Source organism: Rhodnius prolixus, unplaced genomic scaffold, assembly GCF_049639745.1.
Source record: "Rhodnius prolixus isolate KJV_2025 unplaced genomic scaffold, Rpr scaffold_3, whole genome shotgun sequence".
Lineage (NCBI taxonomy): Eukaryota > Metazoa > Arthropoda > Insecta > Hemiptera > Reduviidae > Rhodnius > Rhodnius prolixus.
Window position 1 is genome coordinate 44494983 of NW_027411603.1, and position 23724 is coordinate 44518706.

General features: G+C 33.8%; 1 protein-coding gene across 1 annotated transcript in view; it reads left to right on the forward strand.

Annotated features, from left to right (window-relative positions):
* The window catches only part of LOC141453088 (uncharacterized), a 53313-nt gene that overhangs the window by 19512 nt on the left and 10077 nt on the right, over nt 1–23724 (forward strand). Inside the window, exon 4 of the mRNA XM_074125829.1 lies at nt 4177–4356. Coding sequence (XP_073981930.1) covers nt 4177–4356 — 180 coding nt within the window. The remainder of the gene's footprint in view (nt 1–4176; nt 4357–23724) is intronic.

Genomic DNA, 23724 nt, shown 5'->3' on the forward strand with positions numbered 1-23724 from the left:
AAATACTACTTGGTCCAATTTCCTTTCAACCACGTATCCTAGACGCATCAGGATAGCCCGGATCTCTCCATCGAAATTGTGGCAAAATACCAGCATAATGTCTTTGATTCTGCGGATAACTTCCTCCTGTAATATTCAATATAGTTACTACTAAATTCAAATTGGTTTACCATAAATGGGCACTACTTTTTTTAAATTCAATATTTCTCTGACTCTCTCTCTCCTCTGGCTCTATGGTCCTCGAAGGACCTTGGCCTCCTCTATCACCTTTCCCTACTCCTCTCCCTCACCAAAGCAATCCTCCTCCATGTCCTTACTTCCAGGCTTCTAAAGTCTTCCTCTACATTATCCACAGCCACCTAATCCTCGATCTTCCTCTTTTTCTCGCCCCCCCTGGATGCCCATTCATTATCTTCCTGGGAAATCTGGGAATCTTCCATCCTCACTAAATGCCCCAGCCATCTCAATCTTCCCCACTTAATCCATCCTACTAAATCCTGCTCCTGGGACAGCTCTCATATTTCACTGTTCTTCCTAATTCTTTTCCTTTCTTTCACTGGGCCAAAACTTTCCCTTAGAATCTTTCATTCTCCTTGGTTAACACCCATGTTTCACTTGAAATTCAATATTTAGAAGCAACAAATTGATCGCAGAAATTTTTGCATTCTTCATTTCACGCAGTATATCACTCCGAAATTTCTCTTCCGACTCTTTATTTGATTGGAGCTTATCAAATCATTTAAAATAGTTATTTAAACCAAAAAAAATACAGCTTATTATTCTATTTTTTTGTAGTATTTTTATTGGACATAAATCTTCTCCCAAAACATCATTTAATTATATATCTATATAAACGTGTTTGTGTGTACTGTATGTATAATATATATGTATTGTATTAACCTAATTCTAAGACAGACTAAATTAAAATAGTGTCTGTGGGCGTGAACTAGTATCAAGATATAATCTAAAAGTCTGTAGCTGCACTTGTAACAGACATATTGTATGATACATTGTTCTTTAGACTGCAGCATCTACACGGCTCTTATTATTTTTATTGGTTAAATCCTGCTCAATTGATATTTATTGCATTTTGAAAATTATTCCATTGTAATGAGGACTGAAATTATGGTTTAATTGTAGAAATAAATTATTAATAAGAAATTCTTTGCTGCTTTCACTTTTCACTTACTTCCTCTTTTTAAGAGGAAGTTCATTTGGAAATTTCCATTTTTCATGTTGAGTTTTCATAGGCTGTTTATCGCCGCGTGGCGTTTTTGTGTGAAAATATATTTCTGGGTACATCCTTTTATTAAATTTAGTGTAATTGCGTATGAAGTAAAAGTAAAGTAATTGCCTACTTTTTCAGGCGAGCTTTACGTCCAAGTACCAATTAGGTGACCGTGGACGGAGTCGACTAGCAAGCGTACTTTACTGTAAATTTCTTTTATTAACCATTAAAATAAAATCCAAGGCCTAGACCGGGAATCGAACCCAGTATCACAAAACATATTAGCTTTACAGGTCTCGCCTCTAACGGCAACCGTATCTTTGCGTGTATGAAGTGTTTTTTTTTTGAAAATTTTTCTCAGGAATATCTATTTAAGGAAATTTTGGGAGACAGTTGGGAGTATGCTTCTCTCTAGAAGGCCCCACTGAAGGTCTTCACTTCTTTTCCTTAATTCAGGCCACTTAAGTGGTATTATTCACTACTCGAAAGTACGAATTACTGTTAAAAAACATCCACTAAAAGAGATCCTTCCCATAAAAGAGATCTGGGATACAACACTTGAGAACTTTTTCACCCGTAAAATATGTAATTCTACACTAGATTCAAAACTCATTTCACCCTCACATTAGCTGAGTCATTTTTGGACACTAAACAGTTTTTCTAAATTCTCTATTTATTTTCTTTAAAGGTACTTTCAGTTAACTAAATTGCATTTAAAAAGTTCTCTTCGGAACTTTCTTTTCCATTATTGGAAATTGAGAACGAATGTTAAATGATTGTGTCAATTGTTCATTTGATTCTTTTATAAGGTCTTCTTCACTTAAAAAGGAAAGCGAGAAAAATTTACTTAAAAGCAAGCTTTCAATAAAGTTTGACTATCATTTTCTTTTTTAAAAGAGAAAACTTGAACTATTTTTTTGTGTATCTTAAAATGTGTTACATTAAAGATGAGCCAAATAATTACAGAATTAGTTTTATTATCTCTAAGTAAAGTGCTGGTGGTCTATCAAATTTATATTTAAAATAAGGCTTCCGGCTGTAAAACACCGTCACTTTGGGTGCACGTAATAGACACATAACAAAGTAAAAAAGCGCATCAGACTTGAGGAATTCCGTTTCAATTCTATGGTCATTTCAAAAAAATCTGATTTCAGTCTAAATCCTTTATCGTGGAAGTAACAGTAACATGAGGATTCGTAACAATGATTTTTTTTGAGGTAGACAGCCCCACGCTCAACCCCAAGCTACTTTGGAGGACCTAGGATATTTTGACAGGATTTTTACTCCCATAGCCGAAGCTAACATCCAAGGAAGGTATCCCTGAAATTGGGTACTGTGGTACCTTTGTCTGTAAAGGTGTGTTTGTGTACAAAATAACATATGTACACAGTTCTGATGAATGTGTATGATATACTGAGCTGTGGTAACCCGTGGGGTCGCTACACCCCAAATGGTTGCATACATCAACCACCCCTTGCGGGTTGGGGTCCAACAAGAAAGTCAGAGATCATTTATGCAGATCAGGACCCTAATTGGCCTTATCCAGCAAAGAAGAATTAGATGGTTGGGTCACTTGGAACGAATGGGAGGGAGGAAAGAATGGCCAAGGAACTTTTTCTTGGACATCCAGGAGGATGGCTAGAAGAAGAGGGAGGCCCCGGGAGAGATGGCCTCTCGAGAAGAGCGGACCAAGAGAGAGAGAGAGAGAGAGATGAATGGCACAACATTATTGAGGTGGCCAAGGTCTTCCATGGTCTGTAGTGCCAAACAAGAAGAAGATTTACCTGAATCAACATTCCACTAGTTGGAGATTTAACCAAAACAGTTTTTACGATGTTACTTTAAAGTTCATATGCTTATTAAGTAAGCACATTATGATCTAAAATATTTTTATTAAATATTTGTCTAGCCAAATTCTGCTAAGGCGCTTTTTGAAAGATAGGAGAAGAGTTTTCCTTCCTTGGATTTATATACGCTTATCATAACCTGATTAATTTTTTAAAAAAAATCATATTTCTTTGAGCTGATGTAAGCGCCTTCTGAGATCTGGTCGCATGACCCTGCTTACCACTTATATTTTGATTAATTCTCATTTATATACTTATTATAGAAACGTTTTTTCCTCACTAAATTTGTCACTTAGATTATGATATTTATTACTTGCTACCAGAAATAATCGTGTGAGTAATAATATCAGAATTTGGGTAATTCTCACTCTTAAGTTAACTAAAAGAAAAATAATATGTTCAGTTTTTATGTAATAATACAAACTTATATATTTATACAAGAATCATCATAAATGGATATAGAATTTAAGTTGGGAAATTCCTCAGTAACATAATTCAGTCCATAATAAATGTTACTTTTAGTATTTTATGATTCACATCACGAAAAAACTCTTCGCTTTCACTAATTCCTTATTAATTGCACTTGTTAATGCACTAGCTAACAATAAAGGCACTTATATTGTTGCAATGCTTGGCTGGCTAAGTGCAGTCATTGCAGTCCTTTAGCTATACTTTTGCTGTAAATTATTGTGAAAGATTTTCTCTCAAAAGATTTATGGAGTACTTATTGTCTTTAAAATGCCCGACATATTATTAGAATTAACTATTACGTGTAAAACTATTTCTACTTACAAAAGTAAAGTGCCTTTATGAAATATATAACAAAAATTTAAAGAAGTGATTTTGATGTTTTAAATGTTATTGCAAATTTGAGAACGATCGGAATTCCGAATTTGTTATTTAACATATTTAGATTTTGGAAATTTTCCCAAATACTTTACTTTTACTTGGATCAAAATTAGAAACGTTTTTCGCAAAATATCGCTAACCAAACAATAAGAAAAACTGAAAAAACCTACGCTAAAAGCAAATTGACTACATTATTTATCATTTATTGGTTAAAACAGAAACTAAACTAATTTTAAAATAATTTCTTTCCAGAAGTCCAGAAGAACCTGGTAAAATCAATTACAGATCCTTGGAAGCAATAGTACCTGAATTGAAAGAGAGTTTCCTGGAGGCTGACGAACTGGACATCTGTCAAAAAAGAAAACTCTGCGAGTCCATTGTGCAAGCAGGTTCAGCTAAATTTCAACCGTACATTCGACAGCTGGCTAAAAAGTAAGTTAGTTTTCTCATTTATTATAAACTGTACGCTAAAAGTTGTAAATTTTAGAAATGTAAATAACTAAACTAAGCGCTTATTATAAATAATAATATTTGTGCTCTTATAAATATAATAAGGCATTCTTGGCAATAAGATATCGACATTTCTGGTAAATGTAGAGAGTACATTTATCTAACCAAACTGAAGAAATAAGGTGCAATGACGTGCCGTTCTTCATGGTGGATAAAATAAGATATTCCCCAATGATGTACCTTTATCTCCGGACTGTGGAACAACGAGCACTTGGAAAAATCGTGTTGTAACTTTCACTAAGCTCGATTTTCTAAGCTAGTAAAAAAGGCCATTTTTTTTCTTTTATTTACTTTTTTTTTTATTGACAGCTTTTCGAAACATGAAATATTAGTATTTCAATATAGAATAAAGCTGTTTGTATTTTAACAAGGCGCCACGGTAGCCGAGCGGTTAGAGGCGAGACCTGTGAAGCTAATATGTATTGTGGTACTGGGTTCAATCCCAGGTCTAGGACTTGGATTTTATTTAATGATTAATAAAAGAAATTTCCAGTAAAGTATGTTTGCTAGTCGCCTCCGTCCATGACACCTAATTGGTAGGTGGACGTAAAGCCTGTTTTGAAAAAATAGGCATTTACTTCACTTGTCTTTTAACACTCTCAATAACTTGACTTTTCAATAAGAAATGCGACAATTGAATAAGACATGAGTTCTTTTATCATGCAGAAAACAATACAAAAAAATACTTTTAACAGGCAATGATTGCTGTTTAAAATTATTTATTATTCAACAGACACCGAATTATTACTGTAAGAACATATTTGTGTCCTACTCTTTGTAAATATAAGCAGCTAACAAAGAGATTTGCGTTTTTAAAAAAAGGAGTCTAAAGCCAAGCCTATCCGTTTATTGAGCAAGAATCACATTGTTTTGCCTCGTTTTTGTCCTTGGATTGCAAGAAGCGGTTTATTTTTTTCTTCTAATTATTAGCATTATTCTATTTGTGAGTCATTCATTTTTTTTAAAGCAATAATTATTTTAATAATAATGTTTGAAACAATTATTTCTTTAAAAGGTTTCAATTTATTTGAAAAACCGTTTTATTTTTTAAATTAATTGGAGGATACTAGTAAACAGTTCATAGCCGTCACTGAGAGATAGCGTTGCTATCACGGCTTTTTGATTATTGAGTAGCTACAATAGTCTGGCTGTATACCACATTCGAGTAGCCACGTAGCAAGCAAATATTAGTTTACATGTACCTAGAATGGAATTATAACTGAGGACTATAATTTAGAATTTAAGAACACTTTAAAATAAATGATTTAATGACTTGAATAAACAAGACACGAGCAATTTAAAATATAAAAATAAATAGAATTAATAAACGTTAGACACACCGGCAGGGAATCAGGTTGAAATAGACAGTATTTTTTTCTTGTAGATTTATTTGATTTTTTCCTGCAGCATCCGTTCCTTGTTTTTGATTTACCCGGGGATGGGGAGAAAAAAACTCTGTTTTTGAGTAAATCCAGCTTTTTGTAACTGAATTTTGTTTAATTTTCAAGTATTTTTTAATTTGTTTTCTTTTTTGGCATTGGCTTTCGCCATGCATCGTCTAGGTGCTCACTAGAATATCACTCACTCTCCATTCTTACTTATAAATACATTCGCTTCACACATTCATCCCTCTACTATATACAACTGTTTACATACTAACTTACAGCTAATGGATGGATCAGTACTCTATATTCCTGCCATCCTTATAGCTTAACCGAAATTAAAATCACGTAATCCTTCTCTAATCATTTTCTTCCATTCATTCTAATCGGCTATAACTTTTAAATACATTCATATTTCATTGCTAGCTCTGCTATAGATTTAAGCACATAGATGTTGGTGGAGAATATTATGTCTTCGTAGCGAAATGGTGCATCTAAATACCTGTATAAGTCGTCAAACATTCGTTTCCTTTCTACCTCATAACGTGGACATATCCATTATTATATGTTTGAAATCCTCCTCCTCTTGCAATCTACGCAAAGAGGAGAGGACCTTTTGTTGATTCTATGTAGATGCGATCCGCACACCGCGTAAGTATTTTCTATTCTCATTTTTTTTGATCTGGCGTGGATAGATTCTTTTTTCTATGGGGCTTTTTAAGTGGATGAGCTTTTTGGCAAAGTCAATCAGACTTTTGAGTCTTTCTTATGCACAATGTATTATTTTGGCCAATTCTTCAGTTCTTCCAATTCTTTAAATCAGCGCGGTTCATGGAGTAAAAGTAAAGTAATGCCTTTTTTTTTTCAGGCGAGCTTTAAGTCCAGCTATTACTAAATTTCTTGTCACGACTAGCAAACATACTTAACAATTCTCATAAAAAACATGAAATAAAAATCTAAGGCCTATTGTTATACTTCATAGCTTTGCAGGCCTCCTCCGTTCGGCTACCGTGGCGCCTCAAAGGCATTCTTCCAATATTTTCAGTAAACAGATATTGATTGGAAATTCGCTTTCATTAAAAAAAAAGATTTCCCGATTAGTTATTTTCTTTCTTTTTATCCCAACTCTACCGCTTCCATATTCTGCTTTCAGGAAAGCTAAACGTTTGAAATATTGAAGAATATTTCACTTTTATAAATGTAACAATTAGAATAAAAGAAAGTAGTGCGTGTTCTGTATTCTCTTCCACTGATGATGGAGGAAGAACTGTAATCGGAGAAATATTACGAACACTTTTAAGCATTTAAAAGTACTAATTTTTTTTTTTCTTTTAATGGGAACGTATAAAAATAACCACATCGTAATTTTCTTGCAGCCGTCTTTGCTGAACCTGTCTTCTAATTCTTAATTAGAATTTAAGACCAGTTATAATTCAAAACACCGTTTAAACTCAGAGAAATCATTTGAATCATTAATTTGTTGCTGAAAAAAAAGTGACGTTAATGCGCATAAAAATTGAAAAAAGTCTTTTTTTTTAAATGTAGTTATTTATTTACTTATAAAAATGATGTATATATTTATATTCTATTTCCTGTGACGCACTCTAAAACATATTTAAATAGTGTTCAATTACTTTAAATAATTTAGTTGTAATTAGACTCTCGAGGTTGGAACGAACAGTTTTTTTTTCAAAATTTTATTCTAAAACATTTTTAATTCCCTAGCAATATTATACGAATAAAAAATTAATGATCTTGGTGGTTGTAGTGTGTGTACGAAGCTGAGAGAAACACGTAGGAGGCATTGACGGAAAAGGTCTAAGATAAGTGAAGAAGCCCATTCAATAGTACGTTAATTTTCAGTAATGAATTCCACGATGTCGAATAAAGCTTGGAGAATCCGTAGTTGTAAAAATGGAACTAAGTTTAGTGGTGGTGAGCTTTCCAACTGCGCTGAGTAGCTATTTTATAGAATACGTTACAACATTATTTACTTCAGCAGTGTGAGAGAGCATTTTGAAGACTTTAACATTAATAGAAACGGTGGTAGAGCTTTTTATCGCCCATTTCTCACCGGCTGGACTACTCATTCATTCACTTCATTCCCAATAGTTGAAGTGAACTCATCAGGTTGTTCCACGTCATTACGACGCATTGCTATTCCTTTATTTTGGTAAGATTTTTTCTAGAAAGAAAAAGTTTTGCTCAATTCTCGATATTAATTTCCATGATCTTGGTCTTGTCATGAAGAGGGAGCAGATTTAGTAATTAGAGCTTGAATGCTTGCTGTTGGCCTATATAGGAGGAATGGCAATCCCAGAATCTTGTAAAAAGGCTACGTTTTTCCTTACTAAAACTATAAAGGTGACATTACGACTGGCCACTTTCCTTCAGAGGATAGATTTATGTATCTAGAGCGTCTGTGCAATCTGGGTTAAGAAAAGGTGGAAAAGGCCTTCCTGTTTGCCGCCATAACAATTGCTAGGAGGCTGAGATATGTTAAGATTGAGACTAGAGGAGAACATATGGAAGAAACGACCAGTGAATAAAATACTGGGCCTTGCCAAGAAGGTAAGCTGTTACAACTTCTTAAGAGTTATAATAAGCCTCAATGTCTACAGTGTCTAAAACAGTGATGGCGAACCTATGACCCGCGGGTCAGACACTGACCCGCGCAAGCTTTTTCACTGACCCACAATTGCAACCATTTGTTTGCACGCGGGTTGATTTAGATTTTCTAATTGTGTGGATAATTTATATTCTATCTGTATTTTTTTTTCAATCACGCATTGACACAAAAGCAATTTAAATGCTATCTACAACCTTTAGTTTGATCATTACAGATCTAAAACGCAAATGACAAATGCTTTTGTAGTATTTGGAAATAAAGCAAAAGTGTTTACAAAATATCAAATAAAATGTATAATTTTACTCATATTTTGTTTGTTAAAAAAAATCGACAACCCAAAGCAAATAACCATATTTAGATTTTTCTTCTGATAAAACACACTTTTGTTCAGTTATGTTTGTAAAAAGAGACTTCCACAGCACTTGTTTCGTCCCGTTTTACCCAGTTAAGCCAACTGAATTTTCAAGATGTTTAGTTTTGAAAATATTCAGTTTAAAATTTTTAAACTTAACTTTTGTGCCAATGAGCATTAGTGACCCAAGAGCTAGTACTAAAAAAAAAATGAACAAAATTTGACCCACGTCTTAAAAGAGGTTCGCCATCCCTTGTCTAAACGAACATGACCCTTTCTGTCAACAATGATGGTGAGCCCGCAGGAGAATGCAGCACCACCATAAAGTCGTCGAATGTCACAGTTGATCACCATATTCATTCTTATCGCACTGCTTGTAGAAAGCAGTTTCAGGTTTTCCGGAATCCTCCAAGCTGGCTTTTATACAGCATCTTAGCTAGGCAAGATAGACTTCCATTTTTACGAGAGTGGCATCAAGTATGCTTGAAAGTTTCGGTCTACCAACTTATTAACTACCAAAGAATGTGAGAATTGTACAAATAAGTGGAATAATTGAAAGTACGAGTAACAGTGCATAACTTGGCCCGCGTTCTGACACATTACTGCCATGGGTACGTGCGCCAACTTGTCTAGCTTTTAAAATTTCTGCACCTGGAGCAGCGACGGGGAAGGAAGAAAGCTAGGTAAATATCCGAAAATGGAACAGCTTTCTTTTTTTTCCACATTCATATGGCTGTGTTTTTTTTTGTTTTTTTTAAATAGTTGTCACTTTTCCTTCATTTAAAATTTAAAATTTGGAACTCCAAACTCTATTAACTAATATGTAAATTATAAAAAAAAGTAAAAAGATAATAATTATTCTAAAACAACTTCTACAACCCGAACACTTTCATTTTTCAATATATTTGCTCATTTATTTCCATTTTTTGCATACTCTTACCAAGTATTAACATCTTCAGTCTTGTAGATTCCATTTACCGTAAGAAGTAATAAGAGTTTATAAACACATTTAATTATTATTTTAAGTAATAATCGTCTTGTGTTCATAGTTCCTATATTATTGTAGTAGTGAATAAAGTTGGCCGATATATTTTTACCATGGAAGATCTAGAATAAGAAAAGAGAGGAGGCTATAACTGAGAGAGAAAGATAGAGAGAGAATTGGATGGCAATGACCTAGGTGGCGGCCACACCTTGCTTTCTGTTATAATTCTACTTTCTCTTTTTACCTGAGTATTCGGAATTTTGTCTACTACTAACTAACGTGGCTCTCCTCCACTCTACAATGGTGTTTACACCTGCATATACGCGCTGCTACACAATTCGATGGAACTAAAAGGCACCAGTTTCTATCAAGTCAGTTAGTTTTGTACCCTGCTAATCGAGATAAACCTACTTATGATATAAACACATTCTAGCTATAACCTTATTTGAACAAACTATAAATCTAGAAGATAGTCCAATAACTATTTATTACTGGCAAACTATCAAATATCAGAACAAGAGCTGATTCCAGTAATAGTTATAGATATCAAGTGAGAATATTTATGCCGATAGGAGTTTTATCTAATGAACTGGTTCAAGTACACAAATGAATTTGCAATTTTTAAATTTTTTTTTTTTGGGACTTCTTGACAGACAGACAACTACATATCATGGCCCAAAAGTGAGGTAAACAATAATAATAATGATCAAATAGGGAAGGGATTAGCTATGAGGTTAGCATACTGGACTCCCACGCAGAGGTCCCGGATTCGAATCCAGCAGCTGACCCTTAGATTTTCTCTTCCTAGGAGCTTCTTACAGCTCACTGTCCGGTGATTGACAGTATTGTCTGTAACGAGAGAACACTGTCCGGAGGCCGGCAGTGCACTGGAAAAAGCTCCGGGCGCTAATAACCTCAGCTGTTGAAGCGCCAAAAAAAAAAAAAAAAATAATAATAATGATCTAATAATAATAATAAAATGGTTGGAGAGGGAAGGTACGCTCCAGTGTCCCTCGGCTCTACACTACTTCCTAATGGAAGCTGTAAAGGACGTAACGAGGGAGGAGGAGGTGCCATCCGAGTGCGAGAGGTTTTTATATGACGAGACGGCGCTAATGACCAAGCTGTCGATGCGCCGAAAAAAAAAGAATAATAAGAGTAATAATGATAGGGAAGGGATTAGCTATGCGATTAGCGTACTGGACTCCCACGCGGAGATCCTGGGTTCGAATGCAGTTGCTGACCCTTAGATTCTCTCTTCCTAGGAGCTTCTTACAGCTTCACTGTCCCCGGTGATGGACAGTGTTGTCTGTAACGAGAGAACACTGTCCAGACGCCGCCAGTGCACTGAAAAAACTTCGGACGCCAATAACCTTAGATGTTGACGCGCCTTAAATCATAAAAAAAAAGTAATAATAATAATTATAGTAAGAATAATTATAGTAAGAATAATAATAATAAGAATAATACTATAATAATAAGAATAATACTATAATAATAAGAATAATACTATAATAATAAGAATAATACTATAATAATAAGAATAATACTATAATAATAAGAATAATACTATAATAATAAGAATAATACTATAATAATAAGAATAATACTATAATAATAAGAATAATACTATAATAATAAGAATAATAAATAGTAAATTCTAATGGGAAAAAGCCACTACAAGAGCGGTTCGTTGTTCAATTAGTTAAATTTTCATTTTTGTACTGATAATGACCCCACTCACATCTCGGTTTTAAATCTCTTCTAGAAAACTTCTTTCTTTTTTTTTGCCTTATATTTTTGCTATAATCAGCGCGTTGGCTGAACAATGAATAACAGAAGTATACGAGTGGAGAAGTTACCCAGTTACACTCCCAAAACATTAGGCTATTAGTCGCTCTCTTCACTTGAGAGGAGATCACGAGGCCACTGTCTCTTAAGGCGTCTTGTATCGGGTTATCAGGAAGGGTTCTTGAAGAAAGATTTTTAGCTAGAGGATTTATATGAGATTGCTGGTTGAAGTGGAGTTTTCTGTATCGTGTGATAAAAGGAATGTTAAGGTCAGTGTGTATAGTCCAGGTTGGAGACATAAAATGGAGCGTGTGCAATAGTTCGAAGTATTTTAGATTGAAGGGACTAGAATCCTTTGGAGATTGGAGCGTTTGGTTGAACCCCATAGCTCTATTCCATACGCCCAGATGGGTTTCAAAATAGAAGTAGAAAACTCTGTCTTTTGTTGCCCAGAGTGAAAACTTCTAAAAACTGACTTTCAAAACTTGTATTTCCGGTGGAATATTCATTCTCAAAATTACGCATTATTAAAAGAAAGTAAAGTTTAGTTAAATCTAAACATGAAAAATTGTAACTTTTAATTACTTTAATTTAGCTGAGAAGAATAGTTTAATATTACCCTTTCGTTGACTAGACAGTAAAAAGCAAATAAATGTGCTATACTCGTATTATCAGCTGTTACCGTAGAGCACGCTGTCAGCTCCGTTAGCCCAAGAATAGAAGCGACGAATTGGGCACACTTTCTTTCCTTAACGCCTTGACCGTGAGTAAGATCCTCCACAGACGGTTATTGTACTGTAATACGCAATCTTTACTATTCAACGTTCTATAGATTTTCTATTATTTATACTTCTTTTTTTTTTGACTTTCTTAAAAATGAATATCTTCGTTTCTAATCCTGTCTCTTCTTCTAATCTGCTTATTTAATAGAAGTTAAGGTTTTATTTGAAAAAAATTGTGATTAATATTTAATAAGATTAACAAAAAGCTTATCAAAGTTTGTGTAATTAAAAACTTGTAACATTTATTATTGTGTATTTATCAGTTACTATTTTATCCTTTATTAAAAATGACTGTAATTATTCGGAGATGCGCCGTTTCACTTTTTATAAAGCTAACCAATCAACCTTACGTCACTTTCTATTTTCTGAGCCATATAATTTCAAAGTAGGTGAGATCAGATGAGAAAAAAAACTTTCTCTTGCTGCGTTTATTACGATATTCCAATCGATTTATTACTTTCACTTATTTGTATTGCAAGAAAAGGTATCGTGTTATCGACATATTATCCCAGTTTCAAGTTAAAAAAGTAAAGTAATCGTCGATTTTTTTTTTTTGCAGGAAGAGCTAACATCCAAATAAACAACGAGGTATCGCGGACGGGAGTGGTTAGCTTGTACCTAACAATTAATATTTTTTGTCTAATAAATAATAAGTAGCTACACGCAAGAATCGAACTCGAGATCTCCCACTTACAAAACCATGCTTAATAATCACTAAAACAACATTTACTGTTTCCCTTTAAAATTTCATTTCAGATAATGAACTGTACAAGTTTACAAACTGTAAAATGTTAGTGAGTATTCAAAATATTCCGTTCAAGTTAGAATGCCTTGAGCATTGTAAAAAGACGAAACTGCTATAAGAGTTTGAATGTAAGATTTTTCTTGGGTATATGTTGGACATACCCTTACTACACAGGGTGAACCAGTAAGTAATTCATAGGCCTACTGTGTGTAGTACATCTAAAGTGGAGTTTAATGACGTATTGGCTAACTTCATACTTTCCACTGTTCTTGAGTGACGTCACTTTAATTTTTTTTTCTAAAATCATTACTTTTTTTTGCAATAAAAATGTTATTACTCAGAAAGTTTTAGTCCGAATTCGATTCTGATGACACGGTTAGAAAGACAGATAAATTTTCTAAAAATTGATACCATTTCGAAGTATAAGTCATTCTCCAAACAGCTTCAATCTTCCTCCGAATACTGGAAAAAATAAAAGAAATTCGAAATGATGTCAATTTTTAGAAAATTTATCTTGTCTTTCTAACCGTGTCTTCAGAATCGAATTCGGACTAAAACTTTCTGAGTAATAACATTTTTTTTTGCAAAAAAAGTAAAGACTTTATAAAAAATAAATAAATAAAGTGACGTCACTCAAGAACAGTGGAAAATATGAAGTTGGCCAATACGTCATTCAACTCCACTTCAGATGTACTACACATAGTACGCCTATGGACATTACTTACTGGTTCACCCTGTATATACGTGTACCTAATCTGACGTTACCCTTTAAGTATCCGAATGATCTGTGGAGTAATGCTGTGTTAAAATGCCTGCCTCTGGTCCGAAGTTTGCAATCACCAAAAATGACGACCATTTGCCCTACTCTAACGCTTTATTGGTTGTAGTATTGCGTTCATTTTCCTTTGCGTAAATGGCTCAAACACAGCGGGGCGAGGTACAAGTGTGCACAGCGACCTCAAAGATCTAGCCCCTTTTAAGGTACTATCGGAAGGGTTCCTCGGCCAAACAAACTGCCATTTTTCATTACTCTTTTTTGTTTTGAATGCCCAGGAACCCACAGACATTTCCATCCAGGTCTGTCCTAATCTTCTTGAAGTAACCTTGTCAAACTTAAAGTGGAGATCGACTTGAATGTCTAAGCAAATTACAACTTTGGAAATGATCATATTTCTTTTATAATCTCAGTAGCAGTCGTTTGTTGTAACTAGCTCTGCCTGAGACCATTTTTATTTTATACCTGAAAGAGATCAGATTGTCTAAATTATTTTGTAAACATGTTATCAGAAACATCTCCTTTGTGTAACATATCTAGCGAACATTATTCATTTTATTTAATTATTTTTTACTTGGATGTCAGGGTTGTTTAGATTACCGAACAATCACGTTAGGAGCCTCATAAATGACTCATCTTAAGATGAGTTTTTTGATTATCGAGTGCGCCAGAATTGGCATACATATTCGTAAGATCAAAAGTAAATTTACTGCCGAAATGGAAACGTAAACCGTCTCCAATAGGAGAGTGACAGAGGAATGGAATTTAATTGGGCATGTTTGAACCTGTTTTCTCGCGAAACAGATGAGCTTTAAGAGGATATTTAATATAGATAGAGGAACCAGTGACTATAAAAGATCTTAAAAGAGGAGTGTTTGGTATAAATCATAAGAGCCGCCTAAAATATAACGTAAGGAAAGCTGTTTTTGGAAAAGAGAGGGGATACGTAGACAATAATAAATAAAATCAAAATATTTATTACTGTGAATAAAGACAAAAAAAATAAATAATAAAATCAAGATTATCAGATATATCTATTTTTTGTCTCGTGCCCTTCTACACGTGTGCATTTTGTATTCAAATAATTTATTTATTTAGGTCACGTGTTATTAGGGCTAAAGAATAAATAAAAACAAAATCTTAAACACAATCTCATAGATACTCGTATGTCACTGGAGGAATGAATAAGTAATTGTATTCGTCGGAAGAGGTAGGGCCACCAGGTGCCGCTTCCCCTTGATCCTGAGAGTAGAGGGTTTCCAGAATATCTATCCCGGCCACTTTCATTCTTTTTCGAGTCCCTCCTCATAAGTATATCAAAAGACTATTAATGAATTATTTGATCGAGAAGAAACAAGAAGGCCACACATATCTTAACGGTAGTCAATATTAATGAATATATTATTAATATTATAAATGATAATCGATCAAGTGATTAGTTTTCATATTATCGAACTTAGAAATTATTATTAGGTTTATTAAATTTTTAGGCTCACTTATCTCTCCATTAAATTAAACTTTTTGTTGTTTTCATTTTAGGGTTTAAATGATTTAAATAAATCAAGGCACCCAACAACAGAACTCATTAGCACCTGGAGTCTTCTCCAGTCTTCTCTCGTTACAGACGTGTCTATCCTTCTTCCCAATAATAAACCATTATGAACATAAAAAGTAAACCAAAAACTAAAAAATATTGCTTAGGTACGCTCTTTTTGGAAATCAAAACTTATATACATTTTTTTGTATGTAATTAAAACTGTCCTGGTAGGACAGTTGTATAAGGGTTGAGATTGTCAAAAACTGTACGAAAAAGCGTAACGTTGAAAAACACCCAACTTTGACAGTTTTTTTCCTCTTTTACTGTAAAAGATAAAATTACCAAATTTTCTTGAAAATATGGTGCAAATCCTCCCTTACAAGAGTAATTTTTTGCAACATCGCAGATCTTGTAACGTAAAATTGAATAGATATACATTGAGAGCAATTGAAATTGTGTACATCAAAATAACAATTACTCTTCAACAAATTTAAATCATTTATTGACTTAATATTGTTTATAGAACGCATGCAAAGAAATTTTTTTCAGTAGGTAATACTGTAAACTTTCTTTCATAAAATGCTAACCATTTAACATATGTAGTTATCAGAATCACAGCTGTTATGGCGACTATTTTATAATTATGTTTCTTATGAATGATATTTAGTTATTTCCTCAATTATTCATTTCTATTGTACTTCCTATATTGTAATTGCATCCTTAAAATTGTCACATGGAAATAATAGAATGACTTTAAAATTACACCGAAACCTACTTTTCAATTTAGACAGGCTAAATTTACTGAACAGTTATGTGCGGCCAGCCAAGCTGTGTTCAAAGGAGTAGTAGAAGTGTTACAAACATGTTTGAACATGAATAGATTAAAATAAAATATTATTTCGATATCTAGGTACTGTATATGTTAGCCTTCTGCAAACGAAGTGAAAACAGCCTGACAATGAAATAGGAAAAAGTTAGCCTAACAAAGTCTCTGTTTTCAATGTACTTTGTCCGTTTTTCTTTTTTTTTAATTTATTGATTCTTTTCCTTAATTGCGATTCTGAAAAGTGTGCTAAATACCGCTATTATCTTTTCTTTTGATTCAAACCAACCAAACCATATCTGTGCACGGCCAAGAAAATATACTGTTTCTCTCGTAAGAAGCATGTACATACAGTATCCTGAATTTAGACAACTCAAGATAAATTGTAGTTTGTCCTTTGAGTACTTCAACAGTCACGTGAGTGTTTCTCATCAAATTGTTTAATAATTCATATCGAGAGCTATTTCTGTTTCTAAATCTTTTTTTTCCCATTTAGAGGAACCTCAAAGAAGATTTGGTCGATTGAATTATTGCGTGGGCAGAAACATAAAATTAATTGACCTGTAATTCTATCGGTCCAGTTCTTTGAAGTGTTAAAAGTAAACTTTCTAAAATATTTAGCATAAACTCAATCTTGAAAATGATTAACATAGATCAGAGCTTAAGAATATTTAGCAGTAAATGAGTTTCGTTTTTTAAAAAAAAAAAAAAAAAAATACTTTACAACTTAAGTTGCTAAGTTAATGTTGATTTGGGTTCTTTCAAACTTTGAAATTAGATTTTTGGAAACATTTGGTTGTCCTAGAGTACAAATTATTATATGTTTTAAAAGAGTGCCATAAATGTTTGTAAAATAATTCTAAAACTAAGAATATTATTGTGAATTCTTTCCCGAACCATTATCAAGGTTCTATTGTTCCAGTATTGTTCTTAAGCGTTTTCGTCAAACTTTACCCTGTTTGGTTAGATTAGATTATCGGGGTAGGACCTATGCCCCCTCGGCTCCGCAGCCAAAAGAGTAGGCGAAACCTCTCTCTAGTAGAGTTGGAGGACATTCCCTACTAGTTCTTTTTGCGCTACTATCTCTTTTGGTCTCAAAGATCCAAAGGTTTCATAGTGCAATCCACTCGTTTGCAACGCAATAGAACAGCCAGTGAGAGGCCGTTTCCTCCTCATCCTGACACAATCTGCACACAAAGGTTCCGAGCTAATATAGCCGCCCTCTTTGTACAGATGACTATGCCCTATGTGCACTGTGTAAATGTATTGGGGTATTACAGTATATGTTGCTCATGTTCATGTTGTTAGGCTGGGATACCCGCAGGGACGCCAAGTACCCTGAAGAAGTGGCTAATCCACTTCCCCCCTACGGGGTTACCCTGTTAATATATATATAAAATATATATATATTTTGCCCCTTTGTGATTCTAGGGAAAACCCTTAAACCTCTTCTACTTCTGTCCGAGATATCAAAGAAATCTTACTATCTGAAAGGGTTCTTCTAGTTAGTGTTTATCCTTCTGGCTCTTGGTGAGTTGCGAGGAGTCTAAAATTTTCTGCATCAGCTACAAAATGTGGTTGAAATCTATGAACTAAACTCAATGCCGATCCGTTGTCAGATTTAATAATATGTCACGCTACTTGACGAAGGAAATTGTAATTTTAGAGTTAAATGAGAATAGACCTCAAAGTATCCATCAAAATGTTATTAAAAATAATATGTAATTTAGATTAATTATTTTATTTTGCACGGATTCTTGAAGTTGTACAGATTAAACAATATATTAAATTTTGCGTGAACCTTAGCAAAAGTTCCATCTTTTAGGGCAGATTAGAAGAGCCTAATTTCATGTTTAATACCTGGTTGACAATAAATGATAATTATATATTAATAACGACATTACACGGGACACGGGGTTACAGCAAGAATCAAACAACATTTAAGAATAATTACGTCGATTTAATTTATGTATTTTCAGTAGGAGAGTGGTTAAATTTAATATTGAATCTTGTACAACAATAATCTTAAGTATTGAATAAGTACGCGCATTCACAGAATCTTGGGATTCTTCAGGGTCTAAAACTTACTTGCTGAATGGAGATTTACTAGTCTACTGTTACTTGAGGCGTCAGGAAAGATGGTATGGGAGAATTGGAGAAGTTGTGTTCCTGGGTAGGGCTTTGTGGAGGTGTGCAGTGTTCTATGGCGTTTCCCTATAATGAAGAGAATGTGGGTATTAGATTGGATTTTTTAGGGATTGAATGGTGAAGTTGGAGACAAAATATGGAGCTTTAACAATGAATTAGAAAGGATTTCATTAGCTGTGAATTCCCAGAGACCCAGATGGGTTTTCATGAGCTACAAAAATACTAATCGTTCATTTAGTAAGTGTTAGTTATGATCAGTTGTCAAGAAGCCTTTTGAGCGATTCAGTTCTTGTTGTTTCAATAGTGCTTACACTATAGTCCCCAGGTGTTTGTCGATAAACATCCCAAGGTCAATAGAGATTTTGAAAATGCTTCTTTTCTTCTCTCTCTGTCTCTCTCTCTTACCGCCATCTTCTTATTACCTTATCCTGGTCCATAAACCTGATCAGGAACCACTGCGTTCTCCCAATAAACAAGTTGAAGTGAAACACATATATAAAGTTTAGAGAATGAATGAAAGAAAAAGAACAAAGTATATCTATTTCCTAGCATTTCTATTATTAGGAGCTCAACTAGTGTAGCTAGTTTCTCCTCTCTATTCATAGTTTTTATTGTCTCTGTGGAAGACGAGAGTTTTTAAAAAAAGCTAGAACCTCTTTCACTTTTTCACATTCCCATGTTGTCACGGAGTACATAAATACTTTTTATGTTACTACTCTTTTTTAAATCCCTTTATTCATTAAATCTGTGTACATATTATACTTTCTTTATAGGAGCTTTCATCCTTTTATATTCCCTTTACTTACATTTCCTGTTCTCCTGTTTATTAGGCTTTTAAGTCTCAGCCTCCTCAAAAAATATTTTCGGAAAAAAGAATATTTTATTACCGTCTAAATATCAGGATGCAGTTTAAGGATATTTTCTTCTCAGATATACGCCATAAAAAATACTAGTAATCATCTGTCAATATGACTCAATCTTAATTAAATAACTCATCATTAAAAATTTAATTACAGAATCAATCAGATGAACATAACAAAGTTAAAAAAATGGTGCCTCACTTTCACACAGATCTCAAGATAATTAGTTTTTACTTTAAAAAAATAAGATATTATTTCTATTGTTATTTGTTATTTTAGTCAGGTTAATTGAAACATTTCTCCCATGACGTTAGCCATTCAAATAAAAGCATTAATTTGTGATTTCTTTACCATATAAAGATTGTGTAATTGTTCTTTTAGTAGTACATCTTATTATAATGAATGTTAGTTCTCGACATGTGCTGCTATCGTTCGTTTGAAACTTAAAAATTGCGTAATTTTTTTTTGTATGGTTTTCTCCCACCAAACTTTACGAATAAATAAGTTCATTCACAAGTTATGGCTTTATGAAGCAACTCAGTATGTTGTATTGTGGATCATAATAAATAATTTATATAATATTGCAAGTTATGGTCTTTCTCAGTTATAACTGTAGCAACTTCTTCATATGATCTCTGTTGACTTCAAGCACTATCATGTGTCGTTCAGCTAGTTTCAAAACTATTTCTAGGAAAAAGTAGTAGCGCAGTACAAGCGACAAGATGGTTCAAGTCCGGATAGTGCATTAAATTTTTTCTTCAATGAAGCCTCTTCATGCTTGATCATGATCATGGATATCTAAAACGAGTCTCCATTTTTTTCATTTTGCGCCAGAAAGTCTCAATGTTTGCCCTAGTGGTCCAATGTTTCCTCTTGCATATATTATGTCTTTTTGTTGGAATACAAGGAACAATTGTCCGTGGATGTTTGACGCTGTGTCCGTATAATAGTTAAACCCCGTTACTATTCAGAAATTGTCCACGGTAGTTTTCAGTGGTTCCGCAAGTAGCCTTCATTTTTTTCCCCCTGCTGCTTAAATCAACTTAACTTTAGCCATCTACCCCCCTAAAACGGCTAGACTCCTGGTTGAATTTTTGTATATAAGAGTCGTGGGGTCTTACATGTTCCACTGCCTTAGGGTACGTTTACAACGGAGCTGTGAGTATAGATGATAGCAGAGATGATAACTGATAGAGTAAAATATAAACCGCTGATTAGTGTGCACAACAGAGCTGAGATACATGCAACATGCCCGAGTAGTGAAGAAGAGTTTTTATGTTCAGCAGCCACGAAATGGTATATTTTAAAGAAAAAACGCTGTAGAAAATATCATGTCCATTCCATAAATAAAAAATGAAGTACTTTGGGTGAATTTCACCATTTATATAAGGAACTTAGAAATTATCCGGATCGTTTTTTTGAATTTGTGAGGATGGGTCCACCCACATTCGACTATATTTTAGAAAAAATAAGGTCAAAATTAAGAAAACGTTGGAAAAATTGTCATGGAAATCCCATAACCATAGAAGAAAAACTAGTGATTACTCTTAGGTTAGTAATGATTTTATTGAAAAAAAAACAACAAATAAATACACATGAAAATAAATGTAAGCACGATTTAAAAAACAAAATATTGTTTAAAAGTAAATAATAAAATAATAACCAAAAATAATGAGTAAAGACAGCACTAAATAATTTTTCTACGTCCATTTTAAAGTCCCGATACTGGAGTTCAGCTAGCAGAAAAATGAAAAATTCAATTCTATCATCTATGCTCGTTTATAGCAGCGCGTATGAGTCACTAGTCGAAGCTTCGTTGTGCACGCTCACATAAGGGTACGTTCACAACGAAGCTGTGAGCATAGATGATAGCGGAGATGATAGCAGTGATGCATCAGCGCTTATAGAATAACCTAGTACATTCTTATGTGAGCGTGCACAACGAAGCTTCGACTAGTGACTCATACTCGCTGGTATAAACGAGCATAGATGATAGAATTGAATTTTTCATTTTTCTGCTAGCTGAACTCCAGTATCGGAGCTTCAAAATGGAGGTAGAAAAATTAATTAGTGCTGTCTTTACTCATTATTTTTGGTTATTATTTTATTATTTACTTTTAAACAATATTTTGTTTTTTAAATCGTGCTTACATTTATTTTTATGTGTATTTATTTGTTTTTCCTCAATATAACCTTACCTCAGAGTTATCACTAGTTTTTCTTCTATAGTTATAGGATTTCCATGACAATTTTTCCTACTTTTTCTTAATTTTGACCTTATTTTTTCTAAAATTTAGTCAAATGTGGTTGGACCCATCCTCACATATTCAAAAAAACGATCCGGATAATTTCTAAGTTCCTTATATAAATAGTGAAATTCGCCTAAAGTACTTCGTTTTTTTATTTATGGGATGTACATGATATTTTCTACATCTTTTTTTTTTTAAATATACCATTTCGTTGCTGCTGAACATAAAAACTCTTCTTCACTACTCGACATGTTGCATGTATCACAGCTCCGTTGTGCACACTAATCAGCGATTATATTTTACTCTATCAGTTATCATCTCTGCTATCATCTATACTCACAGCTCCGTTGTAAACGTACCCTAAGAATGTACTAGGTTATTCTATAAGCGCTGATGCATCACTGCTATCATCTCCGCTATCATCAATGCTCACAGCTCCGTTGTGAACGTACCCTTAGACAAACCGACTTAAAAGTAAAGTAATCTATTTTTTCAGGCGGGGCTTAACGTCCAACTACCAATTAGATGTCGTGGACCGGGAGGCGGAAGCTCATACTTTACTATAAACAATTTTTTCTAACAAATAAAAAGTAGTCATACCCGGGATTCGATCTAGGGATCTACCACATACGAAGCCACCGTCTTAAATACAAATAAATTTGTAAAAACCACTACTTCAATTGTAATATTTCTTCGAGCAACTAGAAAGGGGATTGTACAAATAAGGCTTATAATCACGATAGTTAAAACTAATAAGGAAGTTGAATTTTCACTATTGGAACTTCCTATTCCAAATTACCATTCATTAATATGTTCATATCCTTGATAAAATCCATTTTCTACGTCCGAATTATTAAGAATAATAAGGCCATCATTTCCATTGATACATTACTTTCGAAAACATTGTTTTCAAAGAAGGAAGGAAGTACACAAGAGCTGATTTATGTTCGTTTCCTTTTAATAATTGCTACGTCAACAGTGCTGAGTAAATGAGAGAGTGTGTTCACTTTTCAAAAAAAATGATTATATTGTATATACGAGTACAATATAGTTTGGAACTTGTATTGTTTTTTTATTCTTAATAATAAAGGATATACTCGTATTCTATCTTTAATCATATTGCGTTGGTTAGGTTGTTTTAGTTTTCTTTTTTTATGTTGTTATGACCTAGGTTTTTTGTTAGTCTGTCTGGTTGATATCCGTCTATTCCAACAACCTTTTTTTGTTACATCTCAGGTACCGAGAAAACTTTGGTGTTTTGACTTAACTCAGTTTTTTAGTTCCTCCAACTTCTTATATTTCTTAAGAAATAGTACAGCGATTATGTCGCAAGTTTCAAAAATTGAACTTTGACCTGAAATACATGTTTTAAGCACTCCGAATTTCATAGATAAGTTCTCTCTGTTACAGGAAAATTCATTGTAGAAAACGTTTGTAAAACGGGTGGATGAAAAGCAGTTTTCATTCTACAGTGCCTTCTCAATTGCACGGACTTATTATCTACACATTATGAACTAAATTGAAGTAAAAAAAATTTGAAGTAAAATGAACAGCTGGTCCTGTCATTTTAGTTTCATTTAATCGATTGATTTATTTTTATTTTGTCTACTTTGTATCGTTAAGAGCACACAGGCAGATCCATTAATTGTATCGTAATATAGTTTCAGGAATATATATATATATTTTTTAACTAGATTCTTAGAGATGGATGAAATTAAGCCCATCTGGAAAATGCCATTTCAGTTTTTAGTTTATGGGTATATCCTAGAAGTGAAGGGTTCGGCTAAGTGGTTAGCATCTCCATACGGATCCAGGCAGAGATCTTCTTCTTCTTTTTTTTTTTCTTAGCTCTTAAGCGTTGAGCTTAGGCCTTTAACCATCGGAGGAACTCTTTGTGACTATCTTTTGTTCTTTGAATCATTAATACTCCAAGCGGTTGGAGACCCCTGTTACCTCGGGACAAGTGCTTTATTTCCTAGTCAGGAACATTTACTAACTAGGTGAATCCTTGGGGACGGTAGCCCTAAGTGACCTTTTCCTGTAGTGAACGTGTTGTAGTATTAGTGTACAGTGACCTGTTAAGATGAGAGTGAATGAGCTGTAGTAACCCGTGGGGTAGCTACTCCCCAAAGTGTCTGCATGCATCAGACACCCCTTGCGGGGACCAGAAACCTAAGATTCGAATACAGCTTCTGCTAAGCCTTTAGATTAATTTCTCCTCCTTTCTAGGAG